The sequence below is a fragment of the Trichomycterus rosablanca genome, chromosome 17 (assembly GCF_030014385.1).
Source record: "Trichomycterus rosablanca isolate fTriRos1 chromosome 17, fTriRos1.hap1, whole genome shotgun sequence".
Taxonomy (NCBI): Eukaryota; Metazoa; Chordata; class Actinopteri; order Siluriformes; family Trichomycteridae; genus Trichomycterus; species Trichomycterus rosablanca.
The window spans coordinates 12853144-12874919 of NC_086004.1; the positions used below are offsets into that span (position 1 = coordinate 12853144).

The 21776-nt window shown below is 37.2% G+C and overlaps 1 protein-coding gene across 1 annotated transcript in view; it reads left to right on the forward strand.

The window, feature by feature from the left end:
* Positions 1–21776, forward strand: part of LOC134331863 (adhesion G-protein coupled receptor D2) — a 138982-nt gene that overhangs the window by 30995 nt on the left and 86211 nt on the right. Inside the window, exons 17-19 of the mRNA XM_063013403.1 lie at positions 1148–1281; positions 1900–2015; positions 2789–2909. Coding sequence (XP_062869473.1) covers positions 1148–1281; positions 1900–2015; positions 2789–2909 — 371 coding nt within the window. The remainder of the gene's footprint in view (positions 1–1147; positions 1282–1899; positions 2016–2788; positions 2910–21776) is intronic.

The following is a 21776-nucleotide window of genomic DNA, read 5'->3' on the forward strand; positions in this document are numbered from 1 at the left end:
TCATGCTTCCTCTCCACCAATGCCCTGCTCTGATTGAGGAGAACGAAGCTAACCCACGCCCCCTCCGACACGTGGACAGCATGCCGTATGCATCTTATCACCTACACTTTGACGAGTGCAGTGCAGCTCAGCGTTGTGTACGGAGAGACACACCCTGAGAGCACTCTTTTCTCATCTCTGTGCATGCGCCGTCAATCAGCCAGCAGAGGTCGTAATTGCACCAGTCATGAGATAGAGACCCCATCCGGCTTAGTCCCGCCCAAATCTGAACAACAGGCCAGTCGTTGTTCATGTGGCCGCTCAGCCTTAGCCGGCAGGCAGAGCTGAGATTCGATACGATGTATTCAAGATCCAGCTCTGGTTCCAGCGTGTGTTTTTACTGCTGCGCCACCTGAGCGGCAGATTTTACAGATTTTTAAAGAAAAGTGGCACATTTCATGACGGTCATTAAATTATACTCATAATTTGAATGATATACATGGAAGCTCACACAACTCACCTTAATGATTGAATGTAAACCTAGAACTCAAAAACAAAAATTCAATACCCTCCCCCCCATGCGTTCACAGAATTGGTTGGGAGTTTTCCAAACTTAATTACCTGAGTAGTGTTTTTAGCTACTTTAGACTTCAACAGCTAGGACATTTTGACTAAGCGATTGCTAACTGAATTGCCGTAGGATTGTTAGGATCACCTCATAGTGCAAATTAACCAATAAATGTGAGGCACTTGAACACTACGTGAATGAAAAATGTTAAATCGTTAAACACAAACCTTCAATTTTGAATTTTACAGCAAATTGCATATACATATGGCTTTAGAGGGAAACGGAGGTAGGGTCTTACGTGGTATCAACCAGCCAAAAAAGCCAACATTGGATGTAGTGTGTGATTCTCTATGTACGCGATACTGTGCTACTCCATCTCTGGCGGGGGAAAAGAAGTAATTATGATGCATGTGTAAAAGGGCTGGCATGAGAATCTGTGGCTTAGAGATGCTTAAATTGACATGGACAGGCTATGTATTTACGTGTAGGTAAGGTTTCAGTTCTCTGTATGCACGTCCAAACCCAGTCTGAATAGTGCTCTCGGTGAATAGTTGTACTACAGTAAATGTGCTTATTAAAACAGCATCTTTGTCACACCAGGTCTGCCTGTTCTGATCGTCACCATTACTTTGGCCTCAGCCACAGGAAAATACTCGGCCGACGGCCACTGCTGGCTCAGCGTACAGAACGGAGTAATATGGGGCTTTGCTGGCCCGGTCATCTTTATCGTTGTGGTACGATTCTTTCCTGCTAAGCTGTTTTTCATTTATTAAGCATTAGTAATTGCTTGGGTTAATTTGGTTTTAGACTGAATAAAATAGACTGAATAAATAAAATACATATAAAATAGAAACTCAGTTAAAGTTAGAGGAGGTTGTCGAGTGAAGCCTGCATGTGTAAATGACTCGAAGCCAGCTCATTACTCTGATAGAGGCTTTAGAGTAGCCACTGACACATAGAACATGCCAAAATGCTCACAGACAATACAGTGATTTTTCAGTTTCATTTTCATGTTTTACCACCGCTTCATCCTGGTCAGGGTCATGGTGGGTCCGGTTTTTGTTAAATCACTTAGCACCAGCTATCTTAACACCCACCTCCTATTCTTTTGCCTGCATAGCCAATCATAGCCAATCTTTATTGTACATTGTTACATAAATTGTACAATTTAGTATCTCTAATTCACCTCACTTGCATGTCTTTGGACTGTGGGAGGAAACCGGAGCACCCGGAGGAAACCCACGCAGACACGGGGAGAACATGCAACCTCCTTGAATAGCTGTAACATTTCAGCAGTCAGTATTTGCTACATCCACTATCTCGTGTCTAATGCAAATGGTTTTGTGGTGCAGGTGAACATCATGGTGCTGACCCGTGTGCTAGTCATCACCATTTCCACTGCCAAGAGAAGAACCCTGATGATGGCACCCCGCCTCAGTCCTATGGAACGGGTGTATGAACAAATCAGGTAAAGCTTCCACTTCCAGACATTTGTCTCCTACGTTTAGTCACCACACGGTGGCACCATTTCCTTACTGAATGATTTAAAGAGCTGGCGCTGTCAAACAAGAAGTTCTCCTGACTGCATTGATTGTTCCGTCAGGATTTAACAGATTTAACTGATTAAGTTTTTATAGATAACAATATCTAATAGCAATGATAAAAATAAATACTTCACATTTTGGAGGTGTATTTTTTAGCAGCAGATCTAGATATTGTCAGCCCTAGTGACTAATAAACATTTCCCTAGCCACGAAACAAACAAAGCTGGCACAGCTGAAGTTGAATTTGCAGAATATGAAGCGCTGTTGACACAATTCGTCCTCGTCTATGTGCCTCTCAATAAGTCTGTGTAAGTGAACGTCAATACCAGTGTTGAAAGTTGGTGGCCCAGCACGCCGCCGTCAGTGGAAACTCAAACACAGACTTCCTCTGCCCGCCAAAGGCTGACTTTATTCACAGCTGGTTCGTTTTAGTACTCACTTTAACTGCGTGGTAATTTTATACAAAACAGATTTAAAAGCAATCAGGTGTGAAAATTGTCACAAAGTAAAACTAAGCAGTAGTTCTGGTTGGGTTTGGAATGACCCCCGGAGCTGCCAAGCCGCCCAATATAAGACAAGTTTAGTAAAAACTGCACTGGTATGTATATAAATAAAGAAATGTTAGAAATGGAGTCTAGATGTGTATTGTGCATGTGTGTTATGTCCCAGTGCTTTAGAGATCTGCTGGGTTTTACAGGGCCGCTGTAAAAGCAGTCTTGGTTCTGCTGCCTATACTAGGCCTGACTTGGCTGTGTGGAGTCCTGGTACCTTTCTCCATCATCATAGCTTACATCTTCATCCTTCTCAACTCGCTGCAGGTAGGTGTTCCATCTTTATTCACCTCTCCTTATCCACTCTCACTAAGCATGGGTTGGAGGTCGGATTGCAGAATGGTTGCACTGCGTGTGTATATGGAATGAATCATACAGACTTGAGTTAAACCCCAGCTGTTTAAAGGGAACAAGCTGAAGTGTTTTGAAGTGTTTTAAATGATGAGAAAATCATGTACCTTGATTCTTGGAACAACATAATTACATAATGTAATTGTAATTACATGATGTAATTACATTCATTCTACTCAGTTATAGCAACACACAACCACAATATTTGTTTAAACACAATTAATAGAAATTTTTTTTATACCATATTATTTTTTTTTAATAAAAAACAACATTATTTTATATTTTACTAACAATTAATTAATTTAATTAATTTAACAATTAATAATTAATTTAACAGCATTTATCATTAAATCAGTAGCACATTATATATATATATATTTATGTTCATATAATTCATAGTATATTTGGTATTAGGTTTTTGTATTACATCCATTAGGTTTTACATATTTGACTAACATATTCACATATTAATAATAACCATTTTTTAAAAGTAAAACTTAGTCTTAATAATTAAAAAAAATGTGTGTATTATAAACCTAAAGGTTATTAGATTTAATAAATATTTAGAATCACGTCATGAAGTACTTTATATTAGAAACACATTTTGATGACTGTGATGCATGGTGTCCACATACTTGGAGTGAAAATTTTGCACAATCCATAGACTTTCCCCTTTTGACAATGCAAAATAATTCAAAACATGGGATATATTATATATTATGATTTATAAATACAGTTGCTTACAACTAAAAACTGGAATTTTTGTATGTATTTATATTCCTCCCAGTAGAGCCTGCTTGAATTATTTTTTAGAGCATTTACAGTTGCCTGAACGAGTCATTTGCAAGCATTGCGATTCATTTGCACGACAAGCTTAGGAAATTGTCATGAATCATTTAAAGCCTTGTTTTATTACATTACTGCAAGTCGTCTGATGTTCCAGTGTTTTCCTTTTGGGAATGAGCAGAATTACTTGTGTAAGTTTAAATTCTCGTCATCTCTCAGTCATACTGGATAGTGTCAATTTAAAATAGGGACTACTAAAGTAATAATAAAAGAAACATATTTACTTAAAACTTATGACTTATGAATATACACAAAACAGATCAACAAGAAAAAGATCAGGATCAACGAAGGATCAATTATATAAAAAATATGTATCAGTGTATTTATATGTAAATCAATCAATATAATAATCAATCAATCTAAATCTATATAAACCGATATATCTTATACTGTATATCAATAGTATTTTCAGCATTTCATATATTATTGCATATGAATTCTATCACAATATATAATGTATACAGTTAAAAAAAACCCAGATTAATTGCAGGGCTAATTTAAATCCATAATACCTCATTTAAATTCATAATACCTCATTTAAATTCATAATACCTCATTTGAATAAATTTTTTAGAGAATTTTCTGAGAAATATAAAACAGAATTGGATTTTTATTATCATTATTTTTGAGTGGTTCTGTTTTTTTATTTTTATTTTACAATATTCAATTAGCTTTTCTGTACATAAAATATACATAATACAGTTAGCTCTACTATACATATAATATACACAGTACAATTAGCTTTACTATTTATATGATACATAATAAAAATCTCTACTATACATATAATATACATAATACAATTAGCTCTACCATATATATTTATTATACATAATACGTAATAGCTCTAATATACAATATATATACTGTATATATATATATATATATATATATATATATATATATATATATATATATATATATGATATATATTAATATATATATATATATATGTGTATGTATAATGTACATAATACAATTAGCTCTACCATATGGACCTGTATAATATACATAATACAATTAGCTCTACTATACATATAATGTGCATAAAACAATTAGCTGTACCATATATATAATGTACATAATACAATAAGCTCTACTACACATGTAATAAACATAATACAATTAGCTCTACTATACATATAATATACATAATACAATTAGCTCTACTGAAGCTACGGTCATGACTACACATATAATGATTAGAATTATAAACAAAAATCTATTTAACAAAATGAAGAAGAGTATCCTTTTCTCTCTGCATGCCAGCTTTATCACTGTGTCAGCAGTTTGTGTTGCTTAATCAGTTGCATCTGTGGTACTGCTGTATATTTAAGAGAAAAATCAATAGAGATTTAGCCTTTAAAGTCTGATCATTAAACACCACGCTATAAATAGTTCAGGTTCACTCACATCTAATTAAAGATTAGAAAATATTTATTCATGGTAATAATTAATGCACACAGTAGCTTCTGTGTTTTTATTAAAAAGCTTTAGAAACAAAGTCGGGTAGTGTATTTCAGGAAAAGGTTCTGATTAAGCTTTGAATGACTGATAATATTCTATTGGCTTTATAGATCTGAAGTGTGTAAGTGTTACAGCTTTAATCTCACACAGTTCACTGAGCGTTCAATCTTTGCACACAAAAACATTATTAGGAATTTTTATTATTATTATCATTATTTATTTATTTAGTTTTTTTTATGAATTGCTTCCTTGACTGCGGATAGCTGCGGATGCTCAGGTCAGGACAGTTACAGCCAGGCTTTATTATTATTTCAGATGCAATAAACTCGTAATTATAACAGCATCATTAATGCTTTTATGATGATTTGAAAGTGGTCAGTATAATCTGTGCATTTAATGGTGTGTTTATTCGGTGTCCAGTCACTTTTGAAGTAGCCTTGAATTCCTGGCAATAGCATCGTCTAGATTTTGCTCGTAACTCATCTTCGTTTTCAAAGCATTTTTTCTGACATAAAGTTTCTACTGTGAACTCAGATTCAAATGATGTGTTTTACATAACAGGACACATGATTCTTCCAGTACTGACTTTGTAAGAATACATGTATTACAGGTACTTTTTCTGCGGCTGTGTAGCTCAGACAGAAGTTTGTGCCTGTTAGCTGGCACAGAGTTAATAAAACTCTTTTCCACATAAACATACTGTAAACAATTCACATACTATAACATTTCAATGGCTCAAATGAAAATAACAATTAGAGTAGCATTATTAGTAGTATTTTTTGCAGAGCCCCTGGTAAATATATGTACTTCCCCAGTAGAAGCATTTACAAAAAGGTAAGGTATCTGAGAAATAAAAAAAATTAATTCTGCATTGCATTACTTTAATATTTTTAAAGTAGAAATAAATCATTAAAAAGTGCTGCGAAAATTTTACTTCACTAAAAACTTCTCTGCAATATTCCCAACGGTCCCTGCATGGGGTCTGTCCCATTACACATGAATTCTGTGTAACTCATTTTCATCAATAACGTACAAATATGTCACATGAATCATAAGTGGGTAACACTGTCGCCTCACAGCAAGAAGGTCCTGGGTTCGATCCCTAGGTGGGGCGATCCTGGGTCCTTTCTGTGTAGAGTTTGCATGTTCTCCCCGTGGCTGCGTGGGTTTTCTCTGGGTGTTCTGGTTTCCTCCCACAGTCCAAAGACATGAAAGTGAGGTGAATTAGAGATACTAAATTGTCCATGACTGTGTTCGATATAACCTTGTGAACTGATGAATCTTGTGTAATGAGTAACTAACGTTCCTGTCATGAATGTAACCAAAGTGTAAAACGACGTTAAAATCCTAATAAACAAACAAACAAACAAATAATTCTGGTTTGGCCCGTGGTTGGTCCGGTTTTACCAAAATCATTAAGCACAAGGCATGAACACACCCTAAACTGGGCGCCAATCCATCTCAGGGCTTCGGCCAAAGAGACATGGCCGATCATGTCTGTGTAGATGCCTGGCTGGCCAATAACCTTACTGAGATTGAGTTGGTGGGCTAGTGTAATAGAATGCTGCCACCAAAGTGTCCACAGCATTTTATGCAAGTTTTATATTTAGTAGAACAGAAGTTATATATATATTTATCTACATTATATAGATTTACACCGATCAGGCATAACATTATGACCAGCTTCCTAATATTGTATTGGTCTGCCTTTTGCTGCCAAAACAGCCCTGCAACTGTGATGCACTGTGTATTCTCACACCTTTCTATCAGAACCAGCATTAACTTTTTCAGCATTTTGAGCTACGGTAGCTGGGGCCAGCCTTCGCTCCCCACGTGCAGCAATGAGCCTTGGCCGCCCATGACCCTGTCGCCGGTTTATCACTGTTCCTTGCTTGGACCACTTTTGATAGATACTGACCACTGCAAACTGGGAACACACCACAAGAGCTGCAGTTTTGGAGATGCTCTGACCCAGTCGTCTAGCCATCACAATTTGGCCCTTGTCAGACTCGCTCAAATCTTTACGCTTGCCCATTTTTCCTGCTTCTAACACATCAAATTTGAGAATAAAATGTTCACTTGCTGCCTAATATATCCCACCTACTAACAGGTGCCGTGATGAAGAGATAATCATTGTTATTCACATGACCTGTCAGTGGTCACAATGTTATGTCTGGTCAGTGTATATATACTATTTAACTGTATTTTTTAATAATATATATATTTCTGAAAGCTTTTTTTTTTTTTTTTTTTTTTACCACTTTTTCTCCCCTTTTTTAGCGCATCCAATTGTTCAATTAGCATCGTGCTTCCTCTCTGTCTATGCCGAACCCTGCCCTGACGGAGGTGATTGAAGCTAACCCGTATCCCCTCCGAAACATGAGCAGCAGCCAGATGCATCTTTGCCACCCACACATTGACGAGTTTGGCGCCACCTAGCGTTGCATGCGGAGAGACACACCCTAAGGGCACCTTCTCCCATCTCTGTGTAAGTGCCTCCAATCAGCCGGCAGAGAACGCAACCGCATTCTGACAGAGAGAGACCCACATCCGGTTCTTTGTCCCACCCCCCACATGAGCAACCGGCCAATCGTTGCTCATATAGCCACTCAGCTTCGAACCGGTAAAGCAAGGCTGGATTCGATACCACGCTTCTCAGAATCCAGCCCTGGTTGCAGCGAATTTCTTTTTACCGCTGCGCCACCTGAGCGGCTTTCTGAAAGCTTTTTAGTGTGAATTAAAATACATTTCCCAATAAGATAAAATAAATAAGGTGATAAATGTACAGTTTTCCCCTCACCCCTGACATTTTGGATGTCTATGTCTAATCTTGTTTTTAATTGCACATTTATAGCCCAGTGATAGACCTAAAAGGCAGCGATTACTCAAAAATGAAGTAGTCAAACTAGGCGTGAGACAGGGTGAAGCTGTCAGGGTGCATGCAAAACCTAAGTCTGGTGTTACAGAAAATCCTGTTGTGATTTTTCCCTTCACATTTCATTGTATCTTCAATAGGCAGTGAGCAAAAGCAACATAAAACTTAGACTTGAGGGTTTTATGATCAAATCAATAAGGTGGATAATGTTGACAAGCCCTTTTCATTGCTTACTCTTGCTCAAACGGTTCTGCCAGTCCGTCTCCATTAATAAATAAATAAAGCTTTAATAGACCTGAAATATATTTAAAACAAAATATCACAGCTTGTTTTGGAACTGTGATTTTTTTTCTTCTGTGTAAGAAGGAATTATTTCACACATGACTACAACTGATAATTCTTTTGATGTTTACAAACCCATGAAGCCCAGCTCCAGTACCTCCTGCACTCCTTCATCACGCTCCAAGCAGAAGGTTGAGCCAGGAGCAGGCGCTTGATTCGACCATAAATTATTCCAGTCTCCGTCATCCAATCTCGCCGCAATGTCATTCAAAAGCTCTGCCGCTATCTATTACCCACATATAATAGTCCCCCGCCATGCATTGTCTGTTGCATTATTAGCCCATAACTCCACCCTATCAATAACTTTAAGGATAGAGGGAGCAAAGCAGTGGGTTGGGGTCACACGCTCAAATGAACTTTTTGGGGGGTTTGAAGCGTAACACATAAAGTTGTTTGGTGTTGATTTATTGAAGTGTGTCAGTTATTGGCTGGTAGGATTTTTCTGGCTGAATTGGTGACTAGAAAAAAAATATAGAATTTAATTTTGCTTTATTATTACTATTGTTATTATTACTCCTCTTACCGCATTATTTTAAAGCACTATTACAATGGCTACAATTAAGAGGTTATTAGGCCAAACACATTATTTTTATTATTAATATTAGTTTTACTGCATTATTTTAAAGCACTATCACCATGGCTACAATGAAAACACATTATTATTATTATTATTATTATTATTATTATTATTATTGTGTTATTATTACTTTTACTGCATTATTTTAAAGCACTATTATCATTTCTGCAATAAAGAGGGTATTAAACAAAACATTATTATTATTATTACTTGTACTGCATTATTCTAATGATCTTAAACTTTTAGCATAAAAAAAAAAATCATCTACTACTGCCACATCTAAAAACACTGTTTTACGGCATGTTGTCAAAGTGTCGACAATTGGAAGATGTGGATGTCAATCAAACGCAAAGGACCAATTAGAATTGACAGAGAGTTTGGTTGAGATTTTCTGTTAAAGTTCTGTCACGTTTTTAGATTAATAAAAACCAAAGGGCGCTTATTAAAAAACCCTGCTGGATTTTGAAGAGTCTGCTGGACGGGAAGCGGTGTAGTTCGTTTTATTTCCTAACACTAATGGATTGAATTTCGTTGAGGATGTGAGATATCTCCAAGCCAGGACAAGATAGATACATTTGTTTATTTTTTTATTATTTAATTGTTTCATTTTTATTGTTTATAAATAATATTTTTATTTATTATTTATTTTTTCACTGCCTCTTCAAGGTGTAGACTTGAGAGTTGACAGAATTTTATATAGAAATTATAATTTATTTGTTAAACACAGATAAAGTTGCACTTTTTAAAATTAAACTTTAAAAATTTTATTTTAAATGTTTGTACAGTGCTGTTAAACAAGCCAAAAATGTTGCTAAATGTTCTGCGTGTAAAAGTTCAAATAAAAACAGCAGTTTAGCAGAAGTGTAATGATGTAGGTTCTGTATTTATTCCTGTAGAATATTTGTTTCACAGTCTGAGCATTATTATTCAGATAGCTAGTTTAACCATGGTGCATTGAGACATGTATTATTACTGCTTAGTTGTTTGAGAGGAGAAATGACGGTATCGGATTGGTATCAGTATCGGACATAAAAAAGTGGTATCGAGCCAGCCCTAGTTATTACTATTATTATTATTGTTATTATTACTGCATTATTCTAAAGCTTTATTACCATGGCTACAATAAAGAGGTTATTAAGCCAGACACATACTATTACTATTATTATTGTTATTATTATTATTATTATTATTATTACTGTTATTATTATTATTGTAACTATTGTTATTATTACTATTTATTATTTTTATTATTATTATTATTACTACTATTGTTATTATTATTATTAGTAGTAGTATTATCACTATTGTTATTATTATTACTATTACTGCATTATTCTAAAGCACAAACATAATGGCTCCAATGAAGAGGTTATTAAGCAAAATACTATAATTAATATTGTTATTGTTATTGGTTTTTGTTATTATTATTATTACATATAACAATTGTTTTCCCTAATCAATATTAATTAATTTGTATTAAATAAATAAATTAATAATAAATTAATGTAAAATATAATTAAAACAATGATAACATTGTATTAAAATTATACATGTAATATATTGGGGTCTAGACATTTCAAATTATACTTTGAAAAAAATAATGAAGCAACACGAGTCAGTTCAAAGTTTCTCTTGGCTGCGTTTTATTTACTTTGGCTTCATTTTTCATTATTTGAACACTCTGCAGGAATCTCTCGCTCCACTTTTGGCTTTTTCCTATAATGCTGATTGAGAAATCAGTTCCCTTCCTCAGCTGGATTTTCTATTCATTACTCACAGCGGTGGGTCACGCCTGTTAGTCCCACACTGACTGTTCGGTTAATTGTCCTGATGGTTACGTGGAGAATTCCATTTCAAACTCTCAGAGCAGCCGTGGATTATTAAAAAGCTTTTTTTTTTAACTGAAACTTGGTCTTAAATACGCCCTGCTTTTGGACAAGTTAGTTTTGCCTTTTCTTTTCTTTTCCTTTTTGGCTCTGTGTTCAAATATATGTGTTTAAACCTCTCATTTTATTTTCCTTTACATTTTATTCAGGATATGAGCAGAGTAAGTGGTTTTGTCGTAATATATAGTAATATATAATATAGCAGTTATGGGTGGGACAGTGGTGCAGCTGGTAGAATGAGTGCTGTACAACGGCATAAATTGTTCTGAATAGAACATTTGTATGTTCTTCTTGTGTCTGTCAGTGTTTCGGTTTCCTCCAGTCATTCTAAACATCTCAGTGAATGTGTGAGTGTGTGATGCTCAGTGTTTTAGGTTCATGTTGTGTTATCAATATGTGGACAGTGAAACATTGTGTATTTTAAAGCTTCTATTTTGTATTTAGTTCTCATGCTGTATAATTTCGGGCTGTTTGGTGTACACCTAATGATGCGCCTTAGTGTCAATATTATGAATGTAATACTTAAGCATAATGTTAGTGTGGCAGCTAGGTGAAAAACCACAGCACAAACACTAATGTTTCTATACTAGAGTTTAAGAAATAATCATTGTGAATAGCGTACTTCCTGACAGGGCTGGTGAGAATTCTACCCCTAAAAAAGCTTATCGTACTCGACACCCACCCACATTTATTTGTTTTCCAATGACCTGCCAGCTACTTTTAGCTATAATGTGTGTGTCATATGAAAGCAAACCATACTGCTAGCCTGGCAGGAGACTAAAGATCTCATGACCTGTTAGACCTGACCTCATGACCTCCCTAAGAGCCCCCCAACACATACTCACACACACACACCTAGAGCCCCCCTCCCCTTCTCTAATGTCAGACACCCCTCTGACACTCAAATTATCAGTGTCAAAATAATATCTGTTTTATATAGAAGCAGAACAATTACCATCTGAAACTGTCATGAAGTAGTAAGATAATGGGGCAGTTAAGAAAGGGGAGCGCAACGCACGGATCTTTTAAATACGTTATAATCTAACTGCCGTGGACTGTTTGCAGAGCTTTGATGAAGGTTTCACAGATAATTATCAAGAACTGGGGCAGAATAAGAACCCCCCACCCCCCCACCCCCAATGTGCACGTGAACAGTGCACTTTTTGTGTAGAAACGAATGCTGAGTAGATGCTAAATAAACCACGAGGGGAAACATGAGGAATTTTTTTTTTTACTTTACTCTTATAAATACGAACACATACAAAATACATATTTATATGCATATGACTATCTCATTCAATAGATGAACTAATAAAGATAGAGGTACAGTTCTAAATATTTTATTTTCATATTTTACTTTTGCTTCATCCTGGGCAGGGTCACAGTGTGGTTTCACTGGAATCATTGGGTGCAATGCAGTCACTTAATGCCTAGTTCACACTACACGATTTTTGCCCTGATTTTCCCTCGGCGACTGGTCGGTGCTAGATTTGCAACTTGGCGTTCGCTCGGCGATCAAAACTCGGCTCTCAGTCGCTAAGTGTGAACTACTCAACAACTCGATCCGACCGGCTCGCCGAGCAGTCGCCGAGCACTCGGCGACCGGATCGAGATTGCTAGCATGTCAGATATCTGATCCGAATTGTGCGACTGGCAGTGAGTGCTATGTCGAACAGCCAATGAGAACACAGGATACAGCGTGAGGGGAAACGCAGGGAAGGAGTGTAAACAGGTGGGACAGGGGCATAATATAGTTTATATCAGAATACACCGGCACACACACGTTTTATACAGTATTTCTGACTTGATCGTCCTCTACAAAACATAACACCAACACTGCATTGCAGAAAATATTTATTAACCTCCAATTTACTATAGAACAATCCATACTGTTCGTGTTGCCAAATCAACTGCACATCAGCGCACAAACACTTTGATCACTCGCTACTTGTGCAGTTTTGGACGTGGTATCATTAAACCCCTCGTCACTTCTCACGTGTGTTTTTGTAAAAATAAAAAACAATGTAGTTTGGGAGATCAGAGAAGCTCACCTGTAATTCCAGTTGGTGATAGAGCGTGTAGTGTGAAACCCCCTATCGCCGATCAGTCGTGTAGTGTGAAATATACAGCAACCCGACATATCAGAAAGTCGTGTAGTGTGAACTTGGCATAACCCGGACAGGAAGCCAATCCATTGCAGGACTGTCTGTATGTAGGATTTGAACTCGAATCCCAGCGCTAGTGAACTAGCGTTATTTTGCGCTGTGCCACCTGAACGTCTTAGTGCCACAAATAAAAAACTACAACATTCTTATTCAAATTATAGCGAACACCTTAAACACCCCTGTTGTTTTGTATATATACTGTATATACTAACACTATAATAACACTATAAACCTTAAAGGTGCGCCACACAGGATTTTACGACTTCCTTCTAGACTACTGGTAAAAGAAAAGGTAAGATAGAAGCCAGCAGTTAATCAAAGAGTGTCAGGATAAACTAAAAGCAGCAGGAACATCAGTTCTACTGCACCACATTTCTCTTGATTTTTTCTTTTGGTGTAGGAACTATGTTCAACCCAACAACTCCAAATGTACAGCCAAAATAACTCAATGGTTTTTAGCGCCTAGTGAGTGAGATATTCCGGTAGCACATCAGCGCTGGGATTCTGAACTCTCTGATTTTGAATCGCAGCTCTGCTACAGGTCGGCTAGGCGCTCCCAACCGGGCACAATTGGCAGTGCCTGCAGCCGACATAATTGACCATTTCTCTGCTGGATGGGAAAAGACCAGACGAAAAAGGGGGTGAGGTTTTCGACACTGTGTAAGGACTTTGGTTAGTAGTCTGAGGTGCTTGGACTGAAGTGGAGGAATGTGGAGATCTGCTCGTGACTCTCCATGTAAGAGACTGGCCTCACACACAAATCCACCAAAATATGGGCGAATAAAAAGGGGTCGTGGACTGTGCACACGTTTTTAAGAGCATGTGTTGGGCGAATATACCCTCCTCCTCTCCGGCAGCGAAAGATTAATTGGCTAAAAAAAAGGAGGAAAGGGGATAAAATGCATAAATAATATAATAAAAAAAGAATTGATTTTTATAAAAGGTAAAGAGGCTTGTGTGTCCTCGTCCCTACCCCTGATTTTAATTTTACTAAAACTAAAACATAGATTTTCCAATACTGTAATTATTTACACCGACTAGGCATAACACTATGACCACTGACAAGTGAAGTGAATAACACTGATTATATCTTCATCACGGCACCTGTTAGTGGGTGGGAAATATGGGGCAGCAAGTGAACATTTTATCCACAAAGTTGATATGTTGGAAGCAGGAAAAATGGGCGAGAGTAAGGATTTGAGTGAGTCCAAATTGTGATGGCTAGACGACTGGGTCAGAGCATCTTCAAAATTGCAGCTCTTGTGGGGTGTTCCCAGTCTGCAGTGGTCAGTGTCTATCAAAAGTGGTCCAAGGAAGGAACAGTGGTAAACCGGCGACAGGGTCATGGGCGACCAAGGCTCACTGATGCACGTGGGGAGCGAAGGCTGGCCCGTGTGGTCCGATCCAACAGACGAGCTACTGTAGCTCAAACAGCTGAAGAGGTTAATGCTGGTTCTGATAGAAAGGTGTCAGAATACACAGTGCATCACAGTTTGTTGCGTATGGGGCAGCAAAAGGGGAACCAAGACAATATTAGGAAGGTGGTCATAATCTTATGCCTGATCGGTGTATACACCTATTTTGTAGAAAGCAACAGATCCTGTGTACTAATCCTAAATAGCAAAGCAAAAAAAAAAGTCATTAAAGTATAAACCACAGATTTCCTGCAATGCAAATGATTAATAATTCATCTTTTGTGGTTGGGCTGTATTTAATAGCACAGTGGAAGGGGAATCCTATACTAGGTGCGTCCTTTTTTTTGCAAAATTAGTATGCACACAAGGAATGAACTGCAAAAAAAGCCAGAAGGAGAAAAAAAACAGTCCAAAAGCAGTTCACCCATAGTGTTCAACCTTACTGGCCTTTTGCCCTTCCTGGGCTGTCACGTCGACTCACGAGTTAGCCGCAGAAACGTCCCCCCCCTCCCGTGTCATTGCTTTCAGGACCCGCCGTTCTGCTCGGCCCCTAACGAGTGTTTACCAGAACACGCTGATTCTTATTAATCTGGTTCTCGTCGACTGCACGGTGCCAGGTTTGTGTTAAGCCAGTTCGTGTTAAGCGTTCGGCACCCTAGGTGGGAAAAAAAACGCAGCAGGTCTGACAGATCCTTCCTGGCCGCTCTCGGCCCACGGCTCCTTACACTGAGCAGACGCAGTCCTCCGCTTTGTTATTCTTAGTAATTATCCTCATTAAGCGAAAACATGTGCCAATCACACGGCTTTGAATGGTGCCCGTTTCGGAGTTAAACATCACCCCAGCGCCGTTTCGGAGTTCAGAGCATGTCAAAACCTGTGTTGACTGGGATCATTAGCAGATGAAGAAAGCCCAGACACGGAATGAGGCACGGAATGATAGTAATGAATAGCGGCAGCGACGTTAACTAGCTCTCAAGTGGATCTAAATGTGATGATTATTAAATGGAACTCTTTTCTCCTCCCACACTTTAATCTTATTTAGTCTTAGTGACTCATTTGATTCAGTTTATAACTCAGGCAGTATTTTCTCATTAGTAAATAAGACCAGTGTAGCCAGAAAAGAAAAAGCAACGCCAAGCGTCCGCGGATTAAACGATCCGAGAGCTGAGAGACAGAGAGAACCGAAGAGACTGGAAAACGAAGATGTATGAAGTCTTCATGTCCATGAGCTACCATTCTTTTTCACTTTGATCTCCCGCCATCCATAGTCAGCGGTGATTGCAAGTGACGCTCACACACAGCAACACCTGATAAGGATTGATGCGCTTTGGGAAAAGTGGCCTAACCGCATCTGCCACATGTCGTTAACCCCGAGCCCACTCAGCTCAGGAGACGACAAACAAATGCTCACCGTATGGCCGGGTTCAGGGATTCAGGATTGTAACTCGGCTCCCAATTTATATCGGTGTTACCACTGTTTTAGTTTGTTTCTATTGCTTATTACCTCTGATAGTTAATGCGGGGTGATCACATTTTGTCCATGATTTTTATCACCCAGGCAACACAAACAATACATCAAAACGAAATACAAAATTAAATATACTTAATTAATAAAAATAGTGGCAATCTGGTCCCACTGTGGTTTACAATATAGGAGCACTTTGTAGTTCTACAATTACTGACTGTAGTCCATCTGATTCTCTGCATGATAGTCAGGACTCTCCCAGGACCACTACAGAGTAGGTATTATTTGGGTGGTGTCTGATCCACTCAGACCAGCACAACACACACTAACACACCACCACCATGTCAGTGTCACTGCAGTGCTAAGAATGATCCATCACTTAAATAATACCTGCTCTGTAGTGGTCCTTTGAGGTCCTGACCATTGAAGAACAGCATAAAAGGGGGCTAACAAAGCATGCAGAGAAACAGAAGGACTACAGTCAGTAATTGTAGAACTACAAAGTGCTTTTATATGGTAAGTGGAGCTGATAAAATAGACAGTGAGTGTAGAAACAAGGAGGTGGTTTTGATGTTATGGCTGATCTGTGTATAATACATGACGTGTGTAGTTTTTTGTTTGTTTGTTTTTTTATGACGTTCTTTACGGCCTAAATTTCCCTGTAGGAGATGGGTTTCATCTGGGTGCTCCGGTTTCCTCACACAAGTCCAAAGACATGCAGTTAGGCCAATTGGAGCTACTAAAATTGCTAAGTTACGAGCGAGTGTGTGTGAATATGTGTGTATTTTATTAAAAATGCAAATCTAAAATTAAATATAGAATTTAAATAAATAGAATTTACTTTATTATATTAAATAATATTATTATTATAACTATGGATAATCAGCAAAAAGTAAATACATATTAAAATGGGTACATTTTAATAAAATAATAATAAATGTTATAATAAATACAAGGGATCTTCAAAAAGTTTCCACACTTTTATATTTCGCTTATAGTCCGGATATAGCGCCATCTGATTTCCACCTTTTTGGACTGCTCAAAGAAGCTTTAAGGGGAACAAGATTTTCATGTGATGATGATGATGATGATTTTTTGCTGATGGAATTAAAAAGTTGGTACGACGCTGGGAAAAATGCATCGGAAGGCGACTATGAAGAAAAGTGATGTCATTTGTTTTTGAAATTCTTAATAGAGTTTTAAAAGGTGAGGAAACTTTTTGTAGAACCCTCGTATAACTGTTACAGAACTGTTCTGTGCAATACCTTTACATTGCTCTCAGCTCCAGACATTTTACTTTCCTATTGTAATGGACACTTTTACACCGATCAGCCATAACATTAAAACCACCTCCTTGTTTCTACACACACTGTCCATTTTATCAGCTCCACTTACCATATAGAAGCACTTTGTAGTTCTACAATTACTGACTGTTGTCCATCTGTTTCTCTACTTACCTTTTTAGCCTGCTTTCACCCTGTTCTTCAATGGACCCCCACAGGACCACTAAAGAGCAGGTATTATTTATGTGGTGGGTCATTCTCAGCACTGCAGTGACACTGACATGGTGGCGGTGTGTTAGTGTGTGTTGTGCTGGTATGAGTGGATCAGACACAGCAGCGCCGCTGGAGTTTTTAATCACCTCACTGTCACTGCTGGACTGAGAATAGTCCACCAACCAAAAATATCCAGCCAACAGCGCCCCATAGGCAGCGTCCTGTGACCACTGATGAAGGTCTGGAACATGGCCAAATCAATCAGCAGCAATAGATGAGCCATCGTCTCTGACTTTACATCTACAAGGTGAACCAAGTAGGTAGGAGTGTCTAATAGAGTGGACAGTGAGTGGACACGGTATTTAAAAACTCCAGCAGCGCTGCTGTGTCTGATCCACTCATACCAGCACAACACACACTAACACACCACCACCATGTCAGTGTCACTGCAGTGCTGAGAATGATCCACCACCTAAATAATACCTGCTCTGTGGTGGTCCTGTAGGGGTCCTGACCATTGAAGAACAGGGTGAAAAAAGTGTGTAGAGAAACAGATGGACTACAGTCAGTAATTGTAGAACTACAAAGTGCTTCTATGTGGTAAGTTGAGCTGATAAAATGGACAGTGAGTGTAGACACCAAGAGGTGGTTTTAATGTTATGGCTAATCAGTGTATTTGTGTATTTTGTACTTTTTTATATAATTACCCTAATTAAACATACATGCTTAAGTGTAGTTTGTTTCATCTTTTATATCATTTACTTTATTTAGGCATCTACAGGTTTGCTTCAAACAACATCTCATTGTATTTGTACACTGACAATAAAAAGATAAAAGATATCTTATATTCATTTCAAATAAATTCTCATTCTTTTTTGTAATTGAATTGTATTTCTTGTATTGAAACGCTCCCCCCAGTTTTCGCTGTTTTGTTTATTGAAACGTCACCGTGGTACATGGCATGTTAAACTGCGCTGTGCTACTCCTGCTCTTTGTCTGATGAAGCTGACGTGCACTGAACAGGCAGATTGTGCCCAGAGGCCCCCGCTGTGTCAAAAGCTTTACGTTTCTCCTACTGTCACTGGAAACTACACAACTCCAAACTGACTGACGCTGCTGTCTTATGAGTTTTGACAAGCATGGCAATCAGAAATGTCTCACTGACACCTAAGTACCTTTAATTAAACAGTTTTCACCACACAGGCGCTTTTTTCTCCTTCCATTTCAAAGAGTGTGGTTTGACCCATGTGCTAATAGTTTGTATCGCTCCTCTGCGGGGATGTTTGACTTGGCTCTATACTATGAAATTGTCTTGTTTAAAAGTTGCTTTGTTTACCCATCATGCTCTCTGTTCTTTTTCTGACAGGATATAGTTTCTTTCTGCTTTTATTTTCTAAAGAACATTTCTGTTCACGCTGAACAGCTATTCCAACAGCTTTAGAATTACTGGTGCTGTTTGTTCTTCTACTGTTAGTCATTCATTCATTCATTCATTCATTCATTTATCCATCCATTCAATTATTCATTCATTTATTCATTTATCCATTCATTCATTTTTTTATTCATTTATTTGTTCATTCATTTATTCATTCATTCTTCCATGCATTAATTCATTTGTTCATTCATTCATTTACCCATTCATTCTTCCATGCATTCATTCATTTGTTCATTTATTCATTTACCCATTTATTATTTTTTTATTAATTTATTTGTTCATTCATTCATTGATTTATTTTTTCATGCATTCATTTATTTATTCATTAATTCTTCCATGCATTAATTCATTCATTCATTCATTTTTTTATTCATTCATTTATTAATTCATTTATTCATGTCTACATTTATTCATTCATTTATTTATGCATTAATTTATCCATTCATTAATTCATTCATTCATCCATTCATTCATTTATGCATTAATTTATCCATTCATTCATTTATTTATTCATACATTTATTTATTCATTCATCCATTAATTTATGCATTAATTTATCCATTCATTAATTTATTCATTCATTCATTCATTCATTCATTCATTCATTTATGCATTAATTTATCCATTCATTCATTTATTTATTCATTCATTCATTAATTTATGCATTCATTTATCCATTCATTCATTTATTTATTTTATTTGTTCATTCATTCATTCATTTATTCTTCCATGCATTCCTTTATTTATTCATTACTTTAATCACTCATTCTTTTATTCATTCATTTTTTATTAATTAATTAATTTATTTATTTATTCATTCATTCATTGTCTTTTTTTCAAAACAAAAAGGTCTTTTTAAACTGATGGACAAAGTTTGCCACAAAGTGTCCCCCGGACATCAACCAATCATGGCCGTGCAGACGTTCTCAGTGGTACTTGTCTAGTGTATTTTACCTCTGTCCTACTCAACCACTTTAATATTTCATTGTAATATAATTTAAAATATTACAGATTTTGACAATACATGGTTTGTGTAGATATTTTAAACAAGAAGAATAAAGGGTGTATTCATTGTTGGTATATATTAGCAGAAAGTTTTCAATCTTGTAATATATTGCTACAGTTAATACTACTTATTATGGTAATATACGTGTATCATAAATATTTAAGGTTTATAACTAACCACCTCATATTTCTGATTTTAAAATACATGTGGAAGCAAACTTACATGAACCCCACATTTTCTACAATTTACAGTTATTTAAGTGTAAACATTTCCTCCCAGGTTCACAGTATCACTTTTACACTTTACATAGCACATGTAGCAAATTGCTTCATGATGTCCTTCTTTCATTTTTTTGCATAATCAAATGGTCATTTAAAAATGCTCTGTCAGGGTAAAATACTCTTGTGCAGAATTCTTTACCAAAGCTTAAGTGATAACCACATCTCCCAGAATTCCTCTTGCACGAGGAGGTCTTTCGCCCTTCAATAATCAGCAATAAAAGGCATACAAATATGGATATGATTTCAGGCATGATTGTTATTTTTGTGTCAGATTTAAGAGGATGGCAAGGTATTTCAGCCGTATACACGGTCGCGCCCAGCGCGAGTGGGAACATCTGTTTTGCGCTTGTTGTTCCTCTTGGCTGCTTTTCAATTGGATTTCCTCAAGCAGGTCCAAGAGCTGTCACCTCTGCCAGGCTCTGTTAGCCATCACTGCTGGCCCCTGTATTAAGGAGGTGTTTCAGGGCTAAGTTAATAACTCTCCCTTTCTCCTCCTCCTTCACTGCCTCTGAGCTGGTACTCCTCATCTCCGTCTCATCCTCATGGGGTGGCCCGTGGATCTCCTCTTATATTCTCTCCTCTGACTGACTTGTTTCTGAGTGCCACAGGCTTTCTGTGCCGGGCCCAGTAAGCACTGCACACACTCGGAATGCCACTTGCCTTTCATTCTTGTTCGATTTTAAATATAAATGTACAAGAGTTACTAAGCACTTTTTGTTTACCATACTCTGCTTATGTCTCAATTATTGCCAATCAAATTATTTAGGTATGTATAGGGCACTACTAAATTCACAGAAAATTGTACTTAATTTCATGGACCTCGTTTTTCAAAAATCACAGATTTCATGGATCTTTAAACAAAAGTGGGCCACATTTCACGGCAGTCATTAAATCACACTCATAAATTAAATGATAGAATAAATGGAGGCTACAATACACACCACATCCTACCTTAACATTTACTTTTTACATTTTCGGCATTTAGCAGACGCTTTTATCCAAAGCGACTTACAATCTAGGCAATTGAGGGTTAAGGGCCTTGCCCAAGGGCCCAACAGAGGCAACCTTGCAGTGCTGGGGTTTGAACCAGCGACCCTCTGGTTACTAGTCCAGTACTTTAACCACTAGGCTACGACTGCCCTTAATAGTGGAATGTAAACCTAGGAAATACGAAAATACTCCTCAGTGTTTCAAGATACTTTCCTTTTCGTCCACGGAATTGGTAGTTTTTTTCCAAAATCAGTTACCTGAGTTGTGTTTTTAGCTGCTTTAGACTTCGACGTCTTGTAAACTTTGAATAACTGATTGCTAACTGAATTGCCGCAGGATTGCTAGTGTAACAGATAGGGTTGTCACCGATCCAATATATCGGTATTAGCCAAAATCACTGGATCGGATATCGGAAGGAAAAAAACGTGTAATCCGATCCGATACTGTTGCTTAATGTAAATAACACTTAATGTAAATAACACTTAATGTAAATAACACTTAATGTAAATAAGGCCATTCAGAAATTAAAACACACTG